Raw genomic sequence first — 25,881 nt, 5'->3', positions numbered from 1 at the left:
AGTTTTCTGTCAAATGGTGTACAGTCTCGCGTAATTCTTCGACTTGGTGTCGAAGCTGGATGAATGAGAAGTTATCGCATGTCTCTTCTAATTGCTCTTCCTCAATGGCACCTATGAAAATATCCTCGAGCATGGTGGTCATGTCATCTGGCCCCTCCTTTTTATAAGTGAGGGCCAAGTTGTGTCTTCCTGGGTTATGGGTAATTTCACACTTTCGGGGTTGAACCATTTTGGAGTATCCACTTCCTCTTCCTCATGCATCATCTTGGCTGGGCCTGGGAAAGTTTCCTCGAGACGGGGATATACAAGGTCGACTTTTTTCTTTGCTTTTCTATCTGGGGAATATCCCAAACCGACAAGATAGGGTCTTCTCCGAGCTTCGATAGGCCGACGAATGCCCCGGCCTCTCCTACCAAGCCCTTGTCCTGAAGGAAACCGTGTCCTACCATGATTTTTCCTACCATGATTGCAGCACTTGATATCTCGGGGACGAGGGGCAAAGTCCCTCGAGTTTCGTGTATAGTAGACACGAGCTCGAACGATTGATAGCTAGCTTCGCTCTTGTCACTAGGTTCAACATAAGGAATGGCCGTCTCGTGGTAGATGCGGTGATCTTCTTCTCCTCGGACCGTGATCGTTTTCCTCCAACCACGAACTTCACACTTTGGTGGAGGCTTGAAGGTACTTGCTCTGCGACGTGTATCCATGGGCGCCCTAAGAGGAAATTGAATGCGTGGGGATATCCATCACCCGGAACAAAATTTTGAATACGGTTGGGCCAATTTGAATGTCGAGCTCGATCTCTCCCACTGTTTCCTTCTTTGTTCCATCGAATGCTCGAACGAAGTCTTGGGTACCGGATCCATGATCTCTCTATTTTAAGGCGACGAGTGTCGCTAATGGACATATGTTAAGAGCAGATCCGTTGTCAATTAGCACTCGAGCGACGTGAGATGCATTGCACTTGACCGATATGTAAAGGCCCTTGGTGTGTCCTCTACCCTCCTCGGGAATCTCTTCATCGAAAATGCCATTTGATCCTTTAGAAGGATGGTACCGACAAATTCCTCGAGTTTGTCATGCTCAATCGTTTCAGAACATGTACTTCACTTAATACTTTCATGAGGGATTTCTGGTACTTGACAGATGTCTGAAGCAATTCCAGCAGAGAGATTTGTGCTGGTGACTTTCGTAACTGTTCCACCACATTATATTCACTAGCCTTAACTACGGCCAAAAACTCATTGGCTTCTTCATCAGTGACGGGCTTAGCAGACTGAGTATTTGCTTGAGCATAGGTTCGCCCAGATCTCGTGACTAAACCAACATCAAGGTCATAAGACCATGGAACTGCATTGTTGTACTCGTATTTGTAAGGCTGGGGAATCTCGATGACTATAGCTGTTTCTGTTGTTGATGCTTGAACAATGGCTTCCTTCCTTTCAAAGACGCTCTCAGGTGAGGTTGAGTCCTTCTTCTCCTTTTCCGCATTTAGCGCCGCAAATTCTTCCTCCCAATTGATGAGGACTTGGGATATGGTAGAAACTATGTTGGCGTGGCCGGCGTGCACAATTATTCCGGCCTCTATCATTCTTAATACCCTTTCCTCCATTATTGCGAAAGGCGGTATTTCATTGCTCGGATAATACCCGGTTTCTATTAGCCCTCGATAGATGTCGACCATATATGCATTGACATTTCTGATTTGACCGGCTTCAGAACTGAATATCATGTTTACTTTGTCAGCATGATCAGGGAGCGGATTGCTTTGGACATTCGGCTTTGCGGTTTGGAATGAGAAGGCCTTAGTATCCAGCAAGTTCTGGATTCGATGCTTAAGGACGAAACACTCATCAGTTGAATGGCCTACTTCTCCCATGTGATAATCACATTTTTTGGACGGGTCATAGCTGGAGAAGCTTTCAACGTTAGGTCGTCTTGGTTCAGTTGAAAGGAGGCTCTTGTTTCAAGGATTGCCAAAACCTGGGAGGGAGATCCGAAGCGGAGTGAATTGTCTTCGGTTGTTGTAGCGCCGGGTGGACGGCTATTAGTCTCGTTGTTGGCCCGTGCTTGTCTCGAACAGTTGGGGGTGACCGGTGTTTGCGGTGTAGGTGGCATTGACATCGATCAAGGATTCTTTATCTTTTTTCATGTTGAGCCTTCACGACGGGAGCAGGCTCGATGAACCAACCATCCCTTAAACTCGTCTCAATCTACTCTCCCACTGGAATGAGTTGATTGAATGATTCAGCGATCGTAGTCACCATCCGATTGCGGTATTCGAAAGGGAGGGTTTTGATGAACATTTTTCTCAATTCAAAGTCAGTTGGCTCAGGACTGATCTGGGCGGCGAGATTCCTCCACCTAATAGCATATTCTTTGAAAGATTCCTGCTTTTTCTTTTCCGTGCGATCAAGATCCTCGCGAGAAGGGGTAATGTCCATTATGAATTTGTACTGTTTGAGGAATGCTTCACTTGCTTCACTCCATGTCTCGATGAGGTTTATGTTCTTTTTTATGTACCATCTCAGGGCGGGACCTATCAGGCTTGACTGGAACAACTGGATCATTAAAGGTTCATTATTAACGTACTGGGTCATTCGAACCAAGTACATCTGCAAGTGAGCTCTTGGGCAGGTCGTGCCATCGTACTTCTCGAACTCAGGCATTTTGAATTTTTCTAGCATTTTGACCTTAGAGTAGATGGAGAGGTCTGTTGGAGTAGGATCTTGAAGGCCCTGCAATTGCTTTAGCCTCTCTTCAAGCTTCTCAAGGCGTTTGTCATGTTCAGTCTTAGACAAACTATTAGGCTTTGCTTTCTCGACTACGATTTGGTGCGTATCCTCCTCCAATTCGGGCATGTTATCATCGGTATCTCTTCCTTGATCACCTCGGGTAGACGATTGCGGTAACAATACTTCGATTGAGGTCGGGAGCCAATTTGCCTTGGATGGAATCTATCTCTTTGAGAGTTGCTGAAGCACATTGAAGACTTGCTTCATTTCACTTTCCATAATCTCGACACGGCTTGGTACATTTTCTTCGGCCATTCTATCTTTTGGATTTGGCGAATACGACTATGATGCGATTTCCTGCATAAAGAAAATGGAGAGAACGTAAGCCAGGAAACATATGGAACACTGGCCCATGGCAAGGGTCACGTCATTTTTATTTATTAGCAGGAGATTTATACAATGCCAAAAGGGCTTTTTACACAAGTCAAAACGACCCTAGATATTAACATTAGGAATATTCACATCAAAAGTCCCGCTGCCCATTTTATATGCGATGGGAAGCTCCAGTCTTGTGAAGCCGCTTGCTTCTTCGTACTAACTTCGATACGTGTCTCTTGCTGGTCTCCAAGCTTTTTTCAAGAGATTCGATTCGCCCTTGCAGGGTAAGCTTATCAACTACATCAGGGATCATTGGTTGCAACTCCTTGGGAATTATATGGTTGAGGATGTAGAATGTTGATGCATGATGAACTTTTTCTTGTTCCTTTAACCTTCAGGGCACGACGATCTTTCGGTGACATCTACTCCATGCGTTCTGAATTATGCGGATCTCCTCCAAGTAGTTGTAGTCCGTACGGGTGAAAAAGATTCGGAACAATCCTGATTTGAGTGGTGGCGGGACTTCTTGAAGGACCCCGTCTTGACGAGCCACCCTATATGGATAATATGAGGTAGCTCCGGAGAGGCCCAAAGAACGGGATGGGGTTGTAATAATTAAGCGCAAAGCGCGCCTCCCCCGCAATGAACCATTTAGCTCGCCATAGGAATGTCTCAGGGACCGGGTTTTTTAGCAAGTTAATCCATCGAGAATACTCTTCATTGGGAGAATATTTTTCCAAGATTTGAAACTTTTGCAATGGGTGTTTAAACTCGTTGATTTCAAATATTTGCATGAGGTGCCCAAATCCTTTGATATGGGAAAAGAACCACATTTGTAGAATTTCTGGAGCGGCCCTCATGATTTTTCTTTTTGGTCCTTGAAACGATTAAGGGATAAAAACGTTTCGGCTAAAACCATATTCACATATCCTGCTCCAAAAATGACTTGATTTATCACCCATGTGATTGAAGGATCTATAGCATTCTTTCAATGGGGAAAGATAATAAAACCAAAGAATGCTAAGAGGAAGATCTTGGCTTTTTGGGTCATTGACTGTTTTTCAAAGCATTCAGTTAAAGATGATAGCGGAAAAGCATTATTGTTGGCTTGAACAATTTCTCTTACCGAATGATTTTTTAGAAACCGTGATAGACTAACCACAGGGTCAATGCCGATTGGTTTGACAAGCTCGCTTCCCAGGGGCATTCCTATGGCGAGACTGTACTCTTCTAAAGTCGGAGTCAGTTCAAATTTGCCGAACATGAAGGTGGATGTTTCAGGGCACCAGAAATGTGGTAGTGCTTGCATGACCCCAGAGTGGATATTGATTTGGAGCAATGGGAGGAGATGACCGATTCTTGATTTGACGCACTCTTGGCCGGGTTGATCTAATCTGCTTCCACCATCCGAGAAGCTCTCTCTTTGGGGTAGGAATGAACTGGATATCAAATCTTCCCATCGCATATAAGGAAGGGAAATACACAACCTGACCCTATTTTGCCATGAGCCGAAAAGACTAAGTAAAAGTAAAGAAATCACTTCGCTTTTAAATAAAATGGCAAGCACAAAGACATACGAGATGGGATGTGCGGCTCGATTTCTAACTCGAAGGATTGGTGAGATTAAAAGGATATCCGCCCGTCGCAGTCTCGCGTTAGCAGCATACCCTCCTAACCTCGGCTAAGAAATTCGGGAAAAGAAAGGCAACCTCTACATCGCAGTCTCGCGTTCGAGGTCGTATCTTTCTTAACACCATCCTAGAAATCCTATGGCGGCCCAGGTCCGGCAGCCGGGTTGTGTGTGCCATGTGTAGTGTTTAAAACAGTAAAGCATGCACAACAGTTTATAATCACAAAAACATTTTATTTTAACAGAATAAAAAACTTTAAACTATTACCCTGCATAAAAGAAAAAAACCAAGTCGGCAAAGCATTTAAACAAGGATAAAATGGCCTAAGTCCTCACACGGTCCCCACGGAGTCGCCAAGGCTCGTCGCGACCTCTTTTTTCGGCGCCCGCAATCGGGTACAAGCGCCTAAGGAGGCTAATGGCTCGGCTGAATTTAATTATGCCCGGACTCTCCCAAGTCCGCCAATTCACGACTTTAATAGTTTAAGTTTTTAACCTATAAATTAATTTTAAAATGGAGTCGCCACTAATCGATTTGGAGTGGGTCGATTAGAAACCCAAGCGAAGTATCGGGAGAAATACTCGCTCCTGCGCAACCAGAGAAATTAGGATCGGGGACTTGATTACACTAGTTAATCACTAATGCCCTTTCGGTACCTAATCTTGTTTAAACCCTAAGGCTTTTTGGATGTTCGAGGGATTTTTCATGTATTTTTGGGAGGAAAAACATTTTTGAGTATTTTTCTCATTTTTTGGACATAAAAGGGATTTTTTTTTTTTTGGTATTTTTGGTATTTTTGGGAAAATATGAAATATTTTTTGATTTTTTTGATTTTTCGGAAAATAAAATATTTTTTTTTAATATTTTTTAAATATTTTTGGAAAATAAATTATTTTTTGATTTTTCTCGATTTTTTTAGAAAATAAAACATTTTTCGGCATTTTTTAATATTTTTCGATTTTTTGAAATTAAAACATTTTTTTTTTTTTTGAAAATAAAACACTTTTTGATTTTTTTTTTTTTTGAAATAAAATATTTATTATTTTATATTAAAATAATAAAACCGACCCGGGTCGGATCCGCGGGTTGGGTCCGACCGGGTCGGCGACCCAAACGCGGGCCCGACCCGACTCGGATTTTTCATCTCTTTTTTTTATTTTTATTTTTTACTTACTAAAACGACGCCGTGGCCGGGCGTTTAGGGACGCCCGGCCCGGCCCGACGACCCGGGTCCACGACCCGTTCCCGCGACCCGGCTCCTGCGAACCCTACCCGACCCGGATCCGACCGCAACCCGGTCTTTCGCCGCGCCCGCAATTCGTGGAATCCCTACCCGGTTCCCAATCCGGTCCGACCCGACAACCCGGGTCGCGACCCGAAAAATCGGGAACCCTAGGGTTCCCGAATCGCGGCGCCGAGGCACGACAATGGGACAACGGCGACGGCGACGGCGGCGGCAACGCGATGGCGACGGCGGCGGCAACGGCGGCGGTGGCGGCAAATGACGGTAGCAACGAGGGTTGGACTTCGGAGGGGGAAACTATGGCGACGACAACGGCGGCGGTGGCGAAACACTACCTGTTCGTGGCGATGGCGTCCGGATAGTGGTGGTCGGGCAACTCGGTTTCGCGATCGGCGCGGCGTCGCGGACCGATCACGGCAACGGCCGCAGGTGGGGCACGGCAACAAGCCGTCAAAGCAACGGCATTGGGACCGAGGCGAACGGGCTGCGGCACGGCGTCCGGCGGCAACAACAGCAGCAAAAAAACCAGATCTACCCGGCCGGACCCTCCTCGGCCTTGATTTCTCCTCACTCAGGCCAGATCCGAGCCTCCACCGGCCGGATCTGACCTTCTCGAAGTCACTCGCCGCCGGCCTTCCCCGAAGTCTCTCGGTGGAAGGCGGGCTGAGCTTGCAACTCGAGCTCTCTCCTGCGCTCGCCCTTCAACCCTTCCCGATGTCTCTCAGTGAAGGATCTCCGAGCTCGCCACGCCCTCCGACGATGCTTGCGGCCACCTATTTATAGGCGAAGGAACTCCGGTCGACGGAGGGGCTCGGTCGCCGACCTCCCGGCTTGCCCACCGGTTCCGCTCGGCTGAACCGGTGTCCCATCGAGCTTTCAGTGGCTCGCTCAGCATTAAAGGCGCCTGCGATCTTATCCCCCGGCCGACGTCGCCCTACACTCCTCGGCCGTAGGCCGTCCTTCGCGCGTCGCCGGCCACCGCGCGTGAGATGCAAGCGACCGAGGAAGAAGAAGACGGGAGGAAGAAGAAGAGAGAAAAGGGGCCGGGCCAAGGGTGAAGGAAAATGGGCCACATGGGCCACGCGGAGGGGGAAGAGAAAGGGAAAGAAAAAGGGCTGGGCTTTTGTTTTTGTTTTTTTGGTGTGTTTATTAATTATCTTATTTATCCGAAATAAAATAAAAACTTAACAAAATTAACCTAATTAAAAATGAGGTGTCAACACCGGTTTGAGGTTTTTTGTGGTCAAAACATTAATTTAGAGTAAATTTGTCACAAGTTTATCAATTTGGACGTTTTATGTGGTATTAACATTTTCTTTAAATGTAATGGAAGAGGTCTTGGGTTATCTTATGTGATATTGAAATATAAAATATATTAGAGCTATATCAATATTACCCCCCAATAAAATAAAATATGCATCGACTTAGTCATATCATTCGTTATGTCCCTATGTGGAAAATGTGCTCGGAATTCTCATCTTAGACATGCTCACGCATATCTTCATAAGTCTACAATTCGATAAAGTGGCTCTTTTTTTATTCCGTCAATTGCTTTGTTCACAATCTTTTGCATAATGGAGTAAACTCCTCACGCATCGAACGCTTGATCTTCTGTTTTGGAAAGTTAATGTCTACTCTTGTGTTTCGTTTGAAGCTTTGGAGAATGAAATGGAGATGAAATGTTGATGTCTAGAGTGTTCGAAACGTCATCAGGTCGAATGCATTGAGAGCAGAAAGAGCGAAGTCGTGCCCATTAGTTCGAGAATTCATCAAGAAACGTTCGTTCCATCAATGGCTATGACGGATATGGTTCATCTATGAGGGAGACGGAAATTTGCCAGAAACGGAACTGTGAATTGTCAATATGATTTCTCCCGTTCGATTGAGGAAAAAAGCGGTTTTCTTTCTCTCTTTCAAATGACGAAGAGATCGTTTTTTAATCCACATCACACTTGCCATTTTTATAGTCCAATGGCAAAAAAAATAGACTTGGTGATACCATTAACAATATTATAAAAATCCCCTTAGTTAACGGCATGTCATGAAAATGGGGTTAGGGTTGCTAGGTTGAAGCGGTCATCTTTAGAAAAATATTTTTTTTAAAATCATTTATTTTTGACAAAACAATTGTACTTTTATTTATTATTATTAGTATCCCGAAAGGAGAATATATATGGGGCCCAGTCACATGGAAAATACGTTGCGCCACTATGTAGTGGAAGTAGGCAAGACGAGTAGCAAATGCAAAAGTACTTGTACTGTAAGGCGAAATTTTCTCCACAGCAGGATCAGGAAAATTGAGATGTGGTCCATCCAAATTTGGCAAAAACCTCAATAGGCACGACAATCAATATTTGATAAATGGCCTCCCTTTTTTGGTTGCAAGTTGCTTATTGGAGTACTGCCTAATTTTACAACTAATTCAATAATTAGAAGGAAATTTTTTTTTTTAAAATCTCCAATTTATGGCGGTGTAAAGCGGCTCCTCAAATCTCGCACGAAAAATTGGGGTTACAAGAGAATATTCTGAAAGTATATTCAGGCTCAATTCCAACTTTGAAAGTAGAATCCACCTCATTTAATCGAGGATGGCATGTCTGTAGGCGACAGGGTCTGAATGAGCTTTTGAAATTGTAATTACCGGCCCGTAACTCCATCCGAATCAAAAGTTATGCAATGTGAAAGTGGAAAGCGAGAATTTTACTTTTGACCAATACCACATAAAACTTCACATTATGTCATCTATGACACAATATCTTAAATATAATTAAAATAGATGGTATATATGTTAAACATGAATAGATTTTGGTTTTTTCGTGACACAAAAAAAATTTAAGGTATTTATGTTATAGTATGCATAGTTTGAGATTTTTGTTTTTGTTTTTTTTTTTGGTATTCTTGTTAGAAACAAAACGATCCAGTCGAATCAACTTCATTGTTATGATGAAGTGCCTTCGTTGAGATGCAAAAGAATATTTACCCGGTTATTCTCGAATTACCAATTTAAGCTTTTGATCTTATCGGTTGCATTTTGCATATTTGATCTTACATATTCTATTAAGAAAATGTCCCAAAAAGTCCTAAATTAGTTGGCTAATGTAGGCCTAAACCTTTTGATGGTTTTTGCAATGTAGTCTATACAACCAATTAAGGCACTGACGACGATGATTTGTTTAATTGTTTTTAATTTTTCTGAGCTTTTTATTTTTCTTTTATTTTCTTTTTTCCTATTATACTATTCATCTTCTTTTTCCATAGTCATCAAGCCTCGAAGATGGTTAGCGATGGTTGCCCTTGTTGGCCACCCATGACTAGATCTAGTAGGGGCATCGTGGCCCTTGCTTGTTATAGGCGACCTTCATCGGCCATCACTAAGGCCTGGCTATTGGTAGAGGAAAAGTAGAATAGGGAGAAAAAAAAATTGGAAAAAAAAAACTAGAAATCTAAAGAAAATTACAAAAACGTCTACGTTAATATTGGCCATATAACGAGGGATAGTCGACACTAATTGACACGTTATGTCGGCGGTTTTTTTTTTTATTTTTTTGTCTAAATTGGCCAGATAAATTATATTGACAAATTATTGAAAGGTTAAGAATTACATTGGTCAAATTTAAAAGTTTAAAATTGAATTAACTGTTGTATGATAGTTTTAAGACTTTTTAAAAAATAATGTACTTATGATAAAAGCCAAAGCTGCATCTCTCCGGCGATCCCGAGAACTATGTTTCCCACTGTTGATTAGGTCAAGCCAATAAGACACCGAGGCATGACCACGTTATGTTTCTTTTCTTTTAGTGCATCTTTTCAGTATAATCAAATGCCATGTATAATATATGTCATCATCTGCACGAGCAAATGCACCCTTGCCTTACTAATGTCTTTTCGATTCGATTAAATTTTCATAAACGTATGTAAATCGCTCTATTAGCAAGTGTCGATGAATAAATCTTTGCCCCTTCGATAGGGAGCACGGCTTCCTAAAGTTCTCGGAGTGGACAACATTGTGATTTGCTAGAAATTGAGTTGACGATAATAAGTTGACCTCATGCTAAAATTAATATCTAAGCTTTCAAATGCGTCGCTTGTGCACCTAAATTAACATAGTGTGAGAATGGCTTTGGATTCTCATTATTCTTCAATTTCATTTCCCTCTCTTATAAGTTGCATATGGATCCTCGCAACGAAACCTAAAGACAAGATAGATCCAAAGCTGGAGAATCATCATGAGTTGTCCCAAGTTTCCATGCCACAGCCTCTCAAAAGGGACCAAAGCTTGCCTAAAGAACTAAAGAGAAAAGTGATGTTTTCTCAATTCATTGACCGGTCCAATTTTCTTTGAGTGGACCCCTCCACAAAGTACTTTAAGCCAATGTCTTTAGACCTTACCATATTTTTGGGCCCCCACATTATTAAATCAAATTATATTAAAAAAAAAAAAAAAAAACCTTTAGTGCCCCATTATTGTTACTTTCAAGAATGCAACATTCACTTTGTCGCACCACATAAAAACATCGCCATCATGTTATGTACAGTTGGACCACTTCCACAGTGTGGGTGGAGAATATTTTGTATTATCATTAATACATGAAATATATCTATATATATGCTCAAACAAAAAAATGGCCCTATTTGAAATTTTCTTTCCCCTTTCCTATCCTAAATTTAATTAATTTATTAATCAATCAATTAGTTGATTAATTATTAATTTATGTGGGCTAGGTTAGAGCAAGGAAGCTATTAAAGAAGAACCCCACCGACGACATCTTTTGTTTTCCCTCTCCCTCCAAAACCATAGAGTATATTCACACACAACGAGAAAAGAAGAACGTCATTGCATTGCAATACATTACCTCTTGACTATATACTGAGTGATCGACATGGGGAATTGCCTCTTTGGAGGCTCTGGCGAGGCTACTCAAGAGATCGTCAAGGTGGTGGCGCCCAACGGTGGCGTCATGGAGTTCTACACCCCGATCGCCGTCCGATCCATAGCCGACGAGTTCCCAGGCCACGGCATCTTCCGTGCGCACGACCTCTTCTGGAATCCGCTTCCTCCCCACGAGGAGCTGGTGGTAGGAGAGTCGTATTACTTGCTCCCCTACAATGATGATGATAACAAGACGGGAGATCATAAGTTGTTGTTAGGTAATGAGGTCGTGAGAGCAGGCCATGTCCGGTCTAATAGCATCCCAACGTCACTTGTCGCGCCGTACCGGATGTCGCTGGATTACCAAGGCATGTTGAAGAGGTCGTACACCGAGGTCTTCGCTAGGGATAGTGGCAAGAGCAACGATGGGGTTTGGAAGGTGAAGCTTGTGATTAGTCCGAAGCAATTGGTCGAGATATTATCTCAGGAAGGCCAGACGCAGGAGCTGATCGAGAGCATTAGAGCCGTGGTGAGGTGCGGGAACAGCCCAGCGTCCGGTGGGTTCTCCGACCAGTGGAGCCCCCAAGCAGCGCCAGCAGGAGTGGTTCCTCTAAGGCTGAAGGCCTGGTGGATATTTAGTTACAATTGTAGGTCTCGAACTTCCTTTCTTTTCCCCTTAATTTGATGTTCCTCCTGTACTCTATAGTCAAGTTAAAGTTTTTGTCCCTTCTCCCAAGGTATAAGAGGCGCTTCGCAACTCAGTCGATCGATCCCACGCATGTAATGTTTTCAGTGTTTACGCATACCGGATAATTATCGAGTCTTGCGGTCGGAACACGGGCAAATCAACAAGACGGTTGTAATTTTAGATTGAGGACTTGTCGATTCTATGGTGTCTTTGGACTGACTTGCGGATTTCAGCAAAGCCTTTGGATTGTCCAGGAAGAAAAAAGAAAGAATGGCGATCTTCTAATTTTTTTTTTCAATTTTTTCGAAATCTGAAATTAGACCAATAACCTTAGGAATCATCTAGGTTCGATCTGATTTGGGCAGTTTCTTTGCTCACCCTATTTCTATCATGTGAAACGATCTACAGTGGGACTCAAGGTCTGAATTAGGTGGGCCTTTTTAAGTCAAATTGGCAGTCTCAAATTGATAAGATAGCCCAGTACAGCATAGACCTATCGGATTGAGCTTGCATGCTGGACCTCAGCTAAACATGCTTATTGCTACATCTAATTACTTGATTAATGAACAGATTTTTCTGGATCATTTCGGGTTAACCACTCGATGTTTGATCGATGCCTAACCTCCACATAAGTTCCGCAAGACAGGGACCAAACCCTAAATTATAAAACAATCGTTCGTGGTATAAATGCACTTATTTGATCGCTTAAGAGTTATGGAATAAGACATTGATGGGGAAGGGCTCTGATTCTTGTCAAATCTAAATCACGTGAAGTGTAATTACCTAACCAATCAAAATGCACTTGCATCCCTCACTATAAATATGCATCAATAGAGCCTTTACCAGTATAAATCTCACCCCACTTTTCAATTTCCCCATCTTTATCCAACATGTTCAGAAAAACACGAGGCAAAGAAGATGATCAACTAATAATTGCACTCCAGGACAGGCACAGGCGCCTTTCTTTGCCCCCTCAAGAAGTTGCTTTTATGGAGATTCGGTTCAGAAGCAAACCACTGTTGGATTGACAGAAGAAGTTTCATTTTGACCTCATTGCGTGTTAAACCATCTTTGACACATCTTTAATCGATTCCCTTGGCTGGTAAAGATGGGACCTTTACAAATCCTAATCTATGGAAACTGAAAATCCTAGAGGTACGAAGCGGGCATTCATGTCGAAAATTGGAAGATTATATGCCTAATATGCCGGTTTGTTTCAAAAGCTTAAATTTAATACATGTAAGTGATGGAAAAATTGAAACTCATGATATATAATTATAGGATAAAAATGTACTTGTAATAAGCTTTGTTAACTATTGACAAGGTTTAGGTTGGGTTGGGTTGTTTTGGTGTAATTTACGATTTTTTTTCCTGATTATCGCAGCATTTTCATATATTTTCCTTAGCCATCATACTATTTTCTCTACATTAGATGTAATACATATATATATAGACACACACCATAAAGGAGTGAGGATCGGAAGTATTATATAAAGAGGAAACAAAGTATAGAGAGAATTTTCCAAACCTAAGATTATGAGAAATCCTATGATAGATCTCTAACTTCCAAAAGTACTACTGAACTAAATAAAATAGTGAACATTAAATTACAAAACGATTATTTTCAAACCGAAACAGTCTCTTATGAGTGAGGTAAGAAAACAAGTATGTAAATCTAGTAATATAAATTATGGACCATCCACGGAGGCGGTAGTCCACACGTAAGTGCGGCATACGCTGCTATTTAAAAAGACTGGAAATTAAATTGATAAGAAAGGACCTTCCATAGAGGCGGTAATCCACACGTAAGTGGGGCATGTTCTAATATGTAAATAAATTGGAAATTAAATTGATAAACTAATTACCACATAGAAAGGAGGATTTGCTCCTTTTTCCCATTTAATTATCTATTCATATGCTGCCTTGTTAAAACAATGGATTGCTAGTGTAAGAATCCAAATTGTAGACTGCCTATCGACGATATCGATATAGAATAATACTAATAGTGCTTTTGCAAACCTGCAAACGGGAAATCCCTTGCCAACCATTATAACTTTTGCCCTCAACTTTTAGCCACAATTCATCTTATCAATGATGAATTCAATTGATGCCTCAACATATGCTATTCTAGAATTTCATCTTGCACCGCTTGCCGGCGACCATCACCGATCGCCATAGAAACACATGAAGCACAAAGGCATGATGAACAAAGATACAAAAAAAAAACCAAAGTTCAATAGCATACTCAGCAACTATGAAATTACGTTAAGAATGCTGTCCAATAATTAAAAAATATCATCAAACAGGTTGTATACGCTTGACAAAAGGAGAAACAACATATTAACTCGGATTTGATGCTAATCTTGCACTAATCCCATTCTAGATGATCGTAATCAACAAACATCCACTCGAATCATCATGAAAATTAACCTAAATTTAGAAGAAGACATCTTAGCACGTACATATATGTACAATGATTTTCGTTTCATTGACCAAATTTAGGGGGAAAAAAGAACAAATACCTGGTCTTCACACGGGTCGTTTGTAGTTTCTGCCACCATCTCCTCTGAGCGAGCAACCAAGTGCGAGCCTGTATAGGAAGAGATCGAGCGCTATGAAGTCCACCACTCAAGTCGTTTCATGGAGGAATTCCTCTTGTCCGCGATTAATTCCTTCGAGTGAGACGACTCGAGAGGCTACGCATGGAGAGGGGTTGGCGCACCAATAGCGGGGAAGCTCATCAGCTTTGGCTTTGCGCGTCGAGAGCGAATCGCTCTTTGAGGGCGAATTGAAGATGTAAAAGCCAAACCTAATTTCCCAATCTTCAGAGCACAAAGCGTTGCTCCAAGGGAAAAAGAAGAAGCAGCAACGCTGTAACTTCTCTCAATATCCATAAAAAGGAATGATGACATTTTGTGGAGCTTTTCCCACATCAGATTTTGTGTTGACGTAGATTTGTCACGTCAGAGGACTTAACGGTGATTTTTTTTACGGAGAGTAGATTTTGGACTAAAGTAAAAGTTAAGGATTTTTTTTTTTAGATAAAAAAAAGTTTTTGGTAGATTTGGGATTAATGCTAAAGTTTGAGATTTTTTATGGAATTGGCCCAAGAAAAATATATGGACTTCATGTTGGTACATGTAGTCGTAATATTTTTATCAAAAGTTTGATCATTCCTTGGATCCTACGCAGTTGGTGATCGAGAGATGGTGCTTCGATGATCTCGACTTTTAATGTGCCGTGGGTGGCCAAGAGAAAGGCGCTCTATCGTTGGTGGCGGCAGCGGAGGCAGTAGTGCCATGGCGGATCCGGCGGTGTTATTTTGGATCAAGGAATTGGCGATTCTATGGCGTCTCTAGACTGACTTGCGAAATTCAGCTGAGCCGTTGGGTCATTTAGTAAGACAAAAGAAAGGAAATGCGTACCTTCTATCATGTGAAATGGTGATGTACAGCGGGACTCAAGATCTGAATTAGGTGGGCTTTTTAAGTCGAACTGGCACAGTGTCGAGTTGATAAGATAGCCCAATACAGAAGACCTATCCGATTGAGCTTGCGTGCCGGACCTCAGCTAAACATGCTTATTGCTACATCTAATTGCTTGATTACTGGACTATTTTTCTGGATCATTTCGGGTTAATCACTCTATGTTTGATCGAGGCCTAAAGGCTCCACATAAGTTCCGCAAGACTGGGACAAAACCCTAAATTACAAAACAAATTGTTCGTGATACAAATGCACCTAGGATCTCCTAAATTACAAAACAAATTGTTCGTCATGAAATAAAGACCTTGACGGGCTCCAATATATGTCTAATCAAAATAACGTAAATTCTAATACCTAACCAATCAAAATGCACTTGTTTTCCTCACTATGAACATACATCTAACATAACCTGCGCAAGTATAAATCTCACCCCACTTTTTTTTATTTCCCCTTCTTTATCATACTTCTCGAGAAAAGAACGAGGCAAAGAAGATGATTAACTAATAATTGCACTCCAGGACAGGCACAGGCGCCTTCCTCTACCCCCCTGAAGAAGTTGCTTTTGTGGAGATTCTGTTCAGAAACAAAACACGGTTGGATTGACAGAAGAAGCTTCATTTTGATTTAATTGCGTGTTAAACCATCATGGACACAACTTTAATCGATTCTCTTGGTTGGTAAAGATGGGGCCTTTATAAAACCTATTCTACTCTATGGACGCTGAAAATCTTAAGACGTACCAAGCGGGCCCTTCAGGTCGAAAATCAGAAAGATTACTTAGCTAGGATGCCCGGTTTTTTTTTTTTTTTTGGGTTTATATGCCTGGTTATTTTAAAAGATTAAATTTTGATACGTGTAAATAATGGAAAAAGCGAAGCTCACAATATATAATGATAAAACAGATACATTTATAATAAGCCCAGTTAACTATTAACAAGGTTTAGATAGGGTTGAATCTGTGCTATTTACAATTTTTTCCCTGATTTGTCGTCGCATTTTCATATATTTTTCTTTGCCATCTATTTTTATTTTTTTTCGTCTAGTGATAACCTATATTTATTGCACAAATCACTATATGTGTTTAATGTTATGTGCATTTTTATTTTTATTTCGTCTAGTCATAATCTATATTTATTGTACAAATCGCTATATGTGTTTTTAATGTTATGTGCATTTTTATTTTTTTTCGTCTAGTCATAACCTATATTTATTTTACAAATTGCTATATGTGTTTAATGTTATGTGCATTTTTATTTTTTTTCGTCTAGTCATAACCTATATTTATTTTACAAATCGCTATATGTGTTTAATGTTATGTGCAGGTTGCCTTGAGAAGGAGGGGAATCAAATTCCCTATCCTCCACTTCTCAAGTAAGAATGGTGGTCGTAAAGGGAACTCTAAAAAAAAAAAGAAAAAAAAAGGGAACTCTAATAATTCATCTTCTCTTTTGTCTACATTCAATGTATTATTGGCTAGGTTTCTAATAAATATTGGGAATCAACATAGGTATGAGGATCAAGAATGCGAATCTACCATATTAAGAAAATTGGATTCGATGAGCATATAGTCTTTTTTTCTATACAAATGCGTCAAGAATAAGGTCGTACGGATAAAGAAAATATTATCCATCCACGCTGTATTATTTACTACAATTGAGCAAATATTCACACTTAGATCCAAGAGAAACAAAGGGCGTGCATGGAAACGTTTCTAAGAAACGTTTCCGGCACACTTTTGTACGGAAAGTGTGTCCGGGAACAAAAAGGAACGAAACGCGTTTGGTTGCGTTTTTGTTCCTTTTTGTTTTTTTTTTTGTTTCGAACGAAATAGGAATAGAAAAAGAAACAAAAAGTTGTTTCTTTTGAAAAAGAAACACTTCTTCGACGGAACAAAAGAACAAAACGAAAGAAACAAAAGAACAAATTCGAACAAAGTGAAGAACTCTTCGTGCGTGCTCATCATCGCTCCTCTCGGCTGAAGCTTCGTTCTTCCGTTTCCGGCGTGTCTTCCATCTCTCCGGCAGCTCCCACTCGGCTAACTCTCCGGCGACTCCTCACTCCGGCGACTCCCGCACGTTTCGGTCGCGTTGCTCTCCTGTTCGGCCCTCCTCCTCCTGTCGGCGTCGCTCCCCCTTCGGCGCTCCTTCTCCGGCTCAAGATCAAGCTCCCCTTCGGCGCGGCGAGCCGTCCCTCGAGCGGCGTTGCTCGCCTGATCGCGCGCCGAAGGGGAGCAACGCTCGCTCGAGCCGCGGCTCGTCATTGCCTCCCCCTTCGCTCGCTCGAGTTGCTTGCAAGCTCGAGTTGCCGCGAGCTCGAGTTGCCTCGAGCCGCTGCGAGCTCGAGTTGCGCTCTTTGGGAGCGATAGCTCGAGCAAGCTGCGCCTCGACTCAAAGCAAAAGCAGCTGAAAGGCCACTCCGCGAGCTCGAGCTCAGCTGCCGGCTCGAGCAAAGCTCGGCCGGCAGCACTGGAGCCGGCTTTCAGCCGGCTAACGGCCGCAGCACTGGAGCTGCCGAGCGAGCCGCTGCTTCTCGCCGGAGCTGCCAGTGCCGGCATTCTTCTTTGCAACTCTAGCGAGGTGGACAGGGGCTGGTGATTTTGAATGAATAGGCTGGTGATGTGGTTTCCTTCGATTGTTATTTTGTTGCTCATGGTGATGTGGAATGGACAGTCGGTGAAGCACGTGGCGAGGGCGTTGAAGGACGATTTCACCACCAAGGGGGAGATTTAGGCGGGGTCGGGGTGCATCGTGGTTGTGCGGCATCGTAAGAAGGTATAACCAAGGGTAATGCTGCCTTGTGTTGGCTGAATTTCATGGTGCATTCTATATGTAGCATTATTATGTACTTGTTGTAGCAGAAAATGCAACTTATGATCTGTTTCACACAAGTTAGTTCAACAATTTTCAATTTTCTCATTATATAGTCTTCTTGGCTTGCATCTCTTGAGAAATGTAATTGAGAGGTCATTTGGGGCATTAAAGAATCGCTTCACCATTTTGAGACATATGCCTCCATTTACAATTCGAAAGCAAGCCCTTGTTGTAATTGCATGTTGTGCTCTTCATAATTACATTCGTGATCAAGATAGGATGGACAGAAATTTTTCCATGTATGGAGATCCGGAGTATCCATTTGGACCTACAGGAGGGGAAGTTGCAGATGATACATCGGCTAGCTGTGCATCTGAGATGAACAGCGTTAGGATAAGAATTGCAAATAAAATGGCAAGGGATCACAATATGATTGAGATTTGTTGACTTTTGTAATATTGCTTTTACGTATTCACTGTAATGCAGTTGAACAATGAACTATATTACTCAATTATTGTGATGTTATGTATGGAAAAGTTCATGTTGAGATGTATGAAATTTTCATTTAAGGGCGCACATATGAGCATGTTGAAAATATTTTTCATTTCACATCCCATTTTTCAAAATTAAATTTATAAGCATTTAATGAGAATGAGAAATCAATATCAAGTTTTTTTGGTAAAAGAAATCAATATCAAGTTTATATGCTTTAAAACTAAAAAAAAAAAAAAAATGTACTTGAATTTACTAGATACAAACTTTAATTGCAAAATTTTATACGAAATATGCCATATGATCATGCTAAAAATGTTTGTCTTCACTAACCATGAACAAAATAAAATTAATGAGCATTTCATAAGAATGACAATTTAATATCAATTTTAAACTTTATTAAAAAAAATAGAAATTGTTTGTCGTTTCCCAAACGTGTTTCTGTTTTTTTTTCTATTCTAAGAACGAAATTATCTGCGATTCTACAAACACGTGTTTTTTTTATTCCAATAACAATTTTTTTACATTCTTCTGTTCAGAAACTGTTTCGCGGAACAGAAACACTTTTTTTTGTTTCTGTTCCTGGAACAGAAAAGGAACATAAATGAAACCATGCGCACCCAAAGTAGCCAATAAAAACAGAGTCAGACCCCCTTGGCCCTGTCATCTCTCTCTCCATTTGATTCGCTACCCCGCTGGCTACGTTCGAGGGCTCCTCCTCCATTGGCCATTGGATCTTTTGACCTCGCCGGCCATCCTCAACGGCCACGGAGGAACCGTAGCTTCCAGATCCGTGGGGCTCAATCACCTCCATAGCGCATCGAGGCGCCAGATCTAGAGGCGTCTTTTACCAGATTTGAGGAGACGACTCAAATCAGTGACGTGTCCGGTGACTAAAAGGTGGTGCTTCGATGATCCCGATTCTTAATGTGCCGTGGCGAAGAGGAAGGGGCCCCCTATTGGCGGAGCTCGAGGATGAGAGATGGTGGCTGGAACGGCAGCAGCCAATTTTCTTAGATGGAGGAGCTTTTAGGTTTGCTGTTGTCATTAGGGTTTCAAAATTTTCGTACGAGGGCCACAGAGGCGCGTCCGGCGTTTGGTGCATATTCCAAAATGAAAAAGCCGTAACTCCAGACCCAAAAATTTATTCGTTTTTACGATTCAGATTCCATTCATTTTCCGTTAGCGAGATCTTTGTATATGGGTTGTTTCGATCCTGTCTCGACAACAAAAGCTTATCATCGTCATCGCATGGACAACCTTTTTGAGAAATGCAAAGTAGTCAAAAATATATCAGCAGACAGGTAGCGCCAGTGCAGCACGAAGTAAATCGCACCGGCGCTGTTTAACACTGACCACATATTTATGCTTCGGAAACTTGAATCATCCCTCATCATTTCATTTAAGGGAGATCACCATTAGGAAGCAACACACATCTCCAAAATTCAAAACTCGCAATCAAAAAACTTCCCACCCAAACACGATCCGCGACCAGATCGACCTACCGAGTCGCAGATCGTGTAGAGGCGGTTATTGAAAAAATTTCTGTACGCTTTCGTTAACGCGTCTCTCAACAAACTGAGCTTCCGCAGAGAGACGCAACGCCTGTCGAAAGCGGCTCCACACAGCACAGCACATTCACGGATCTAAAACAACACAGAGGAGACGAGCGTTGGGAACGAAGATCTACACTTCATTTCTTTAATTCATTTCTTTCGCAACATCGATCAAAAAAGCAGGGAAACCGAACATGAAACCATAACATGACCATCATAACCATAGAAACCACGACACCGGACCCACCTAGTAAGCCCTCACATCACAGACGCGAACTTGAAAAACATATCCAAAGCAGCAGCACCGACGACGAACTCAGTTCCTCCAGTCACCGCCGGAGTCACCGCCGCCCCTGGAGTACCTCGATCCGCCTCCATACCCGCCGCCGCCGCCGCTGCCGTACCCGCCGTCGCTGCGGTCGCGGCTGCCGCCGTAGCCGCCGCCGCCGCCGCCGTATCCACCGCTGCTGCGGCTGTATCCACCGCCTCCCTCGCGGCGGCCGCCTCCGTACCCGCCGCCACCGCCGCGGCTGAACCCGCCGCCGCCGCCTCCGCCGGAGCGGGACTGGGCCTCGTTGACGGTGATGTTCCTCCCGTCGAGGTTCTGGCCGTTCATGCCCTCGATCGCGTCCCTCATCGCCTTCTCGTTGCCGAAGGTGACGAATCCGAAGCCGCGGGACCTCCCAGTCTCGCGATCGTTGATAATCTGCAAAAAGGGACAAATCGACAGAGAAAACAAGATCAGATCCGGACCGTAACGCGTCAAGGGTCTGTGTTATCGATCGATCTTCCGTCTCTTGTTGACAAAGATGAAGATGGACGTACCGATTCGAGGCACAGTAACATAATAACTTTTTCACAAGAGTTTTAAGGGCAGAGTAACATAGTATCAAGCAACACAAACAGATTCAGATTCAGATCGGATCAGATCGACATCGGAGGGGTTCGATTCGAAGATCAAGGTCAGATCTGGATCTCCCCTGCCGCGCGCGACAAACGGACCTTCGAGTCGAGGATGTCGCCAAACTGACTGAACGCCCTCTCGAGGGACTGGTCGTCGGTGGCCCACGCTAGACCGCCGACGAAGCACCTGTACTCGACCTCTGCGGAAGCCATTGATGGAACGGAAACGAAATGCTTTCGAGAAAAAAGGAGAAAAGGATGCGGCTCCTAGGGTTTACAGGAGACCGAGGAAGAGGCGATGAAATCTTTGTAGGCGCGGAGGGTTGGTATTTATAGCGGAGGGAAGGCGGAGGGTGCGCACTGCGCATCGTGTGGTTTATGTGCTAACCGTGGTTAGGGTCATGTGGTTTGTTTGGTTGTGGATGCATGGATAGCTGGGTCTACGGATAAGTCTGATCTCGAGGGCGATCAGTTCCCACGTCGGATACTTACTTGGGCCAATTTCCTGTTTCTGGAAACGGGGACCGACCTCGCCGGTCCGGGTCAGTTCCAAGATTAAATTGAGAACCGATCAATTTTTTTATTTGCCTTTTTATTTTCTTTTTTTCTTGAAAGGGCACGACAAATTATTAATAACGCATTATATACATCACACATGAAGAATGTTCGAAAGTTTACATGATCCAATTCTCCTCTTGATACACACATCGTGAAATTTGCCTAGAGTTAGTCCTAATTTGATCCATGTGTGTTTGGTTTTACTCATGGCGATTCCTAAGTAGAATTGGATCAATCAAAGTAGATCCCAAAAAATTTGAAACAATGAATTGAACCAGTACCCTATGAAAACTGGTCAATTCGGCCTGATTCTTGAGTTGAATCGGACCGAATGCTTATCGTTACATATCTTACATATCTTACTTATCAACCAAACTTGGATCTAAGTATAAGACAGCTCATTCCGCATTAAAGACCTACCAATTAAACAATTGGTAGATGGCAAAATATACATGGCCTTATCATTAATTTGAACGATGCATAATTGATTTACCTTCTCCAAAAAAATATCCCAGCACTACTTGAAATGTAAATTTGTAAAATTCTCCGATGGGTAAAATGAATCAATTAATTGGACAATTGGCTGTTGATAATAATTAAAAGAAAATCTAGAAAGAAAATGTGCTAGAAAAACAACCTAATGAGGAATTTACCAATCTGTGCTATGAAATTAAAGGAAAAAGAAAGCACGACAAGACATTTTTAAATTTCAAAAATGATAATTAGATAGAGTTAGTTAGGAAGGTAGTAGCAACAATGGGAAAGAGAGGATTTGATGTGGTGTGGACCTTTTTAACTGATAGACAATTTTAGAGAAAATAGACTAGTAAAATTTGTTCCTTTAATATCTCGATATCTCATTGAATTATAACTTAGTGGTGATCCATCATGATGTCGATCAATAAGTTGAGTCGGTTATTGAGGAATTCATCATTAATTGTACGTAAGCTAGATTTCTTATCACCAATAAGATTAGCACAATCATAACGAGGGAGATTCAAATTAGATTTTAGTAAATGACATATTAATGGAGGCCACTCTTTTGACAATTATCTTGATAATTTATTTTATAATATTGTAGATTTGTTTCAGCATATCATTAAAGTTTACCATGAGGATATCATTTCTGTGGATATCTTGCTTGATGTAATATCTTCACGCTGATTTGTAGCGATTCTGCACTACAATCATGATTTTTTGCCCTTTTGATTTGTTATTGATGACATTTTTTTTTTCACATTCCAGATTGAAATATTGCACTGTGCATTGCTATAATAATAATTCACCTTCGTTCATGCATTGCCCAGGGTGCGAGATTTTTGAATTAGTGCGAATCGATATATGCTTGCATAACATATATATTCTCATTTCTAACGTTTTTATTGGGATATGGAAGGAAACTCTTTATGTTATCTGCTATTTTTTATCAATCTCATTCATCCAAAAAATATGGTTATAAAATCTCAAAAGTTATCATCACCCCTTAATTATCCCACTTAATTAGACTTAATTTTAACTGTGAAAGTACAAGTGAATATGGAATTTGAAAGTTTATTTTACGTACGATAAAGATGGAGATAATCTTTTCATAAGGGTTATTCTTTTAAAAATGCTAACTCGGATCAAAGTGGTGTATTTCGAATTTTTACACAGGAGGACACGGAGAAAATTTGATCAGGGCATGGTCTATGCAACTTCTAGATGCTAATCACTCAGACTAAATTTGTGAAATTGCGACGGCGATTCGAGAAATTAAAATGTCTCGATAAGCTCATTTAACTATCTTCTTTTTTAGAGTGTTCATGCATTTTTTTTATTCACATTCTTCCGATGACCTACCTTCGATCTTGAAATTCACTAGTAATCACCAAAGCGGCAGATATAATTGATTGTAATTATGGCATTAGGAGTTTATCATTAAGGACTTGAATGATAATCATTATATTTTTTAACATAATTTCTAGCTAGAAATATGTTTTCTTATTTCTATTCTCTAGGTGAATTTTTGAGTAAAAATACGAGTTTGATAATAATACAAAATTTATGTTTCAGGAACAGAAATTCGTTTGATAATGATACAAATTTTTTTCCTCCTAGATGGCTAGTGCGAGCGGCTAGTAGCAAGGGCGAGTGATAATAACAATTTTTTATTTTTCATTCTCTCCAAAAATAGGATAGTAGAAAATTCTTTACTCTTATTTTTGTTGCAAATTTATTTTCGAACTAAAAATTTATTTCAGAAATAGAAAAATAAAATTACTATACTAAATGAATTTATATTCCAAATCAGTCCCAGGAAAAAAAAATAATTATAATCAGATATAGATCGATTATTATGCAAGCCTAAATTTTCGCCATAAAAACAGCACCAAAAACTAAAAACAGAAAAATAGAAAAACGCACAGGAGCAAGGAGCTCGTCACCGAGAAAAATGTCAGCTACTCCGGGACCGCCATGTCAGCGTGCCAATGAAGATGCGACACGTGGCAGAGCCGACCCGGGAACGCCCCCGGTCTCGGCTCGGCTTGTCCCTACACCCGGATTAATATAAGCCAGCAAGCGGGGGTGGGGGACGAGGCGGCGACCGAGTTGACGCTACTAACCGCGGTCACAGGAAAACTCAACCAGAGTTGGGGGCGAGCAGGTGGGGGCCCACCGGGGGGGTCACGTGACCCGCTGCTGCGGTGACAGACGAAACACCGGGGGGGCGAAAGATATTTTCGATTTCCTCATTACTTTCTGTCCCCCGCGATTATTTTAGTCCGGCCCGGGGAAAATATCTGGGCGGGCGCAATTACGCATGTGCCCCTCGCGCCATGGTCCCCCGTCGACGCGACTCGCGAGAGCCCACCCGGGGAAAATATCAGATATGGCCGTTGAATAAAAACATAATATAATGAAAATCCCGGACGTTCATCGCGGAGTTTTTTAGATTTTGTGCGTTACGACGTTTATTTTTTGTATAAGATTAACGAGAATGATTAAAAAATTACAATTCTTTGAGATTTTGTGCGTTACGATGTTTATTCTCTCCATGGACCATAAAACCGTCATTTATAAAAATAATAATTAATATCATAAAAAGCTCATTCACATATAACACATTTACCAAAAATTAATTTTTTTATTATAAAAAACTCAAAACCCATACATCTGTAATAAATTTTCTATTTCTTAATTTTCATTAATATTGAGTTCCATAACATGGCGGCTAACGAGTGAACTAATTTGGGTTTTACCCTATGATTGTCACGAGTATATGGCATTATTATAATTTAATAGAAACTAACAAATGGTAATTTTATCATAAATATACTGATTTGGGTTCTTGTGATAAAAAAATTAATTTAAATTAAATTTGTCATAAGTATACTAATTTAGAAAATTTGGTGGTCAAGGAATTACTTTAGGAGAAATTTATTGTATGTGTATCATTTAGAGATTATTGTGATATTAAATCTTAAAAATAATTTTTCTTCTTCATATCTCAAGAGTGAGAGCTTCAACCATTGGCCTACCCATTTTAGAAGTGAAGGTTTCGCCATGCATAGTTTGGCAAGGAGTGAGGTGAATGGAATGGAAGGAAATGGATAGGCAAAGAGGAACGTTGTAATATCTTTCATTTATTTGAATATCCATTTTGTCAAAAAATATAATTTATTTAAAGTTAATATCGCGAAAAATCTTAAATTAATATATTTGTGACAAATTTATATAAAAACCCTTAATTAATATACTTTTGATCACGAAAAATCCAAAACTAGTACACTAATGATAAATTTACTTTCTGTTAACCTTAGTAAAATTTTATTGCTAAATTTGTTGATGTGAATGATACATTAGGCATGGTATGGTGAGAAAAATCATACAGTATATATCACGAAAAACCCCACAATGATACACCCGTGACAAATTTAATGGTGCACCTATGACAAATTTGAGATTTTTTATGATGTTAATCCTATGGATTTCCATGCAGATCACACTTACCATATAAATTTAATGGTAACATTTTATGGAAGTTAACGGAGGGTAAATTTATCACAAGTGTATCGGTTTAAGATTTTTCATGGTCAAAAAATTAATTTTGGTAAATTTATTACAAGTGTATCAGTTTAAAGTTTTTTATATTCAAAAATTAATTTGAAATAAATTTATTGTGGATGTGTCACTTTAGGATTTTTTTTTTTTTTTTTTTGATGATATTCATCCTTTATCATACTCAATAAAAGGGAGAGAGAATTGAGAAACACGACAAACCTTAATTTTCTTGTTATATTTCTTTGCATTATTGGATGTACGTGGTGGGCCCTAAGGGATTCCACCTTTTCCTTCTGCTTCTTTCTTCGTTAGTGTGTCCAAATAAGGAACCCATAAAAAAAAAAAAGAAAAAAAGCTCGCCAAGCGAAATCATTTCTATTCCGATCCATAAGAATTCCCTTAGTCACTTTTTAAAATCTAAAATTTGCATCTTCAAACGAATCTCTGAACCTTACTTGTACACTCCTCCTTCAAGTAAAAGCTACGGAAGA

At 41.0% G+C, this 25,881-nt stretch overlaps 2 protein-coding genes, 1 long non-coding RNA gene and 1 other non-coding gene across 5 annotated transcripts; 1 reads left to right on the top strand and 3 right to left on the bottom strand.

The window, feature by feature from the left end:
• Window positions 1-10,867: 10,867 nt before the first annotated feature.
• On the top strand, window positions 10,868-11,542 carry LOC104444113. The gene has a single exon (XM_010057719.3). It carries the CDS (start codon window positions 10,868-10,870, stop codon window positions 11,540-11,542), a length of 675 nt encoding a protein of 224 aa, XP_010056021.2.
• Window positions 11,543-13,782: 2,240 nt separating this feature from the next.
• Window positions 13,783-14,565, bottom strand: LOC120289468. Its single transcript, XR_005547479.1, has 2 exons — window positions 14,068-14,565; window positions 13,783-13,975 (listed from the first exon to the last, which is right to left on the bottom strand). It is a non-coding gene; the product is annotated as an uncharacterized LOC120289468 (long non-coding RNA).
• Window positions 14,566-19,618: 5,053 nt separating this feature from the next.
• LOC120290097 lies at window positions 19,619-19,762 on the bottom strand. The gene has a single exon (XR_005547971.1). It is a non-coding gene; the product is annotated as a small nucleolar RNA snoR137 (small nucleolar RNA).
• Window positions 19,763-20,004: 242 nt separating this feature from the next.
• LOC104444111 (glycine-rich RNA-binding protein-like) lies at window positions 20,005-21,105 on the bottom strand. 2 transcript variants are annotated; one of them, XM_010057717.2, is made up of 2 exons: window positions 20,891-21,105; window positions 20,005-20,594 (listed from the first exon to the last, which is right to left on the bottom strand). In XM_010057717.2, the coding sequence occupies exons 1-2, from the start codon at window positions 21,002-21,004 to the stop codon at window positions 20,205-20,207; spliced, it is 504 nt and encodes a 167-aa protein (XP_010056019.1). In that variant the 5' UTR covers window positions 21,005-21,105; the 3' UTR covers window positions 20,005-20,204. The 2 variants fall into 2 exon arrangements, with proteins under 2 accessions (XP_010056019.1, XP_010056020.1); XM_010057718.3 differs by having other exon boundaries at window positions 20,714-21,104.
• Window positions 21,106-25,881: the final 4,776 nt, after the last annotated feature.

Source organism: Eucalyptus grandis, chromosome 11 (genome assembly GCF_016545825.1).
Source record: "Eucalyptus grandis isolate ANBG69807.140 chromosome 11, ASM1654582v1, whole genome shotgun sequence".
Lineage (NCBI taxonomy): Eukaryota > Viridiplantae > Streptophyta > Magnoliopsida > Myrtales > Myrtaceae > Eucalyptus > Eucalyptus grandis.
This window is presented reverse-complemented; position numbering and strand designations above follow the sequence as displayed.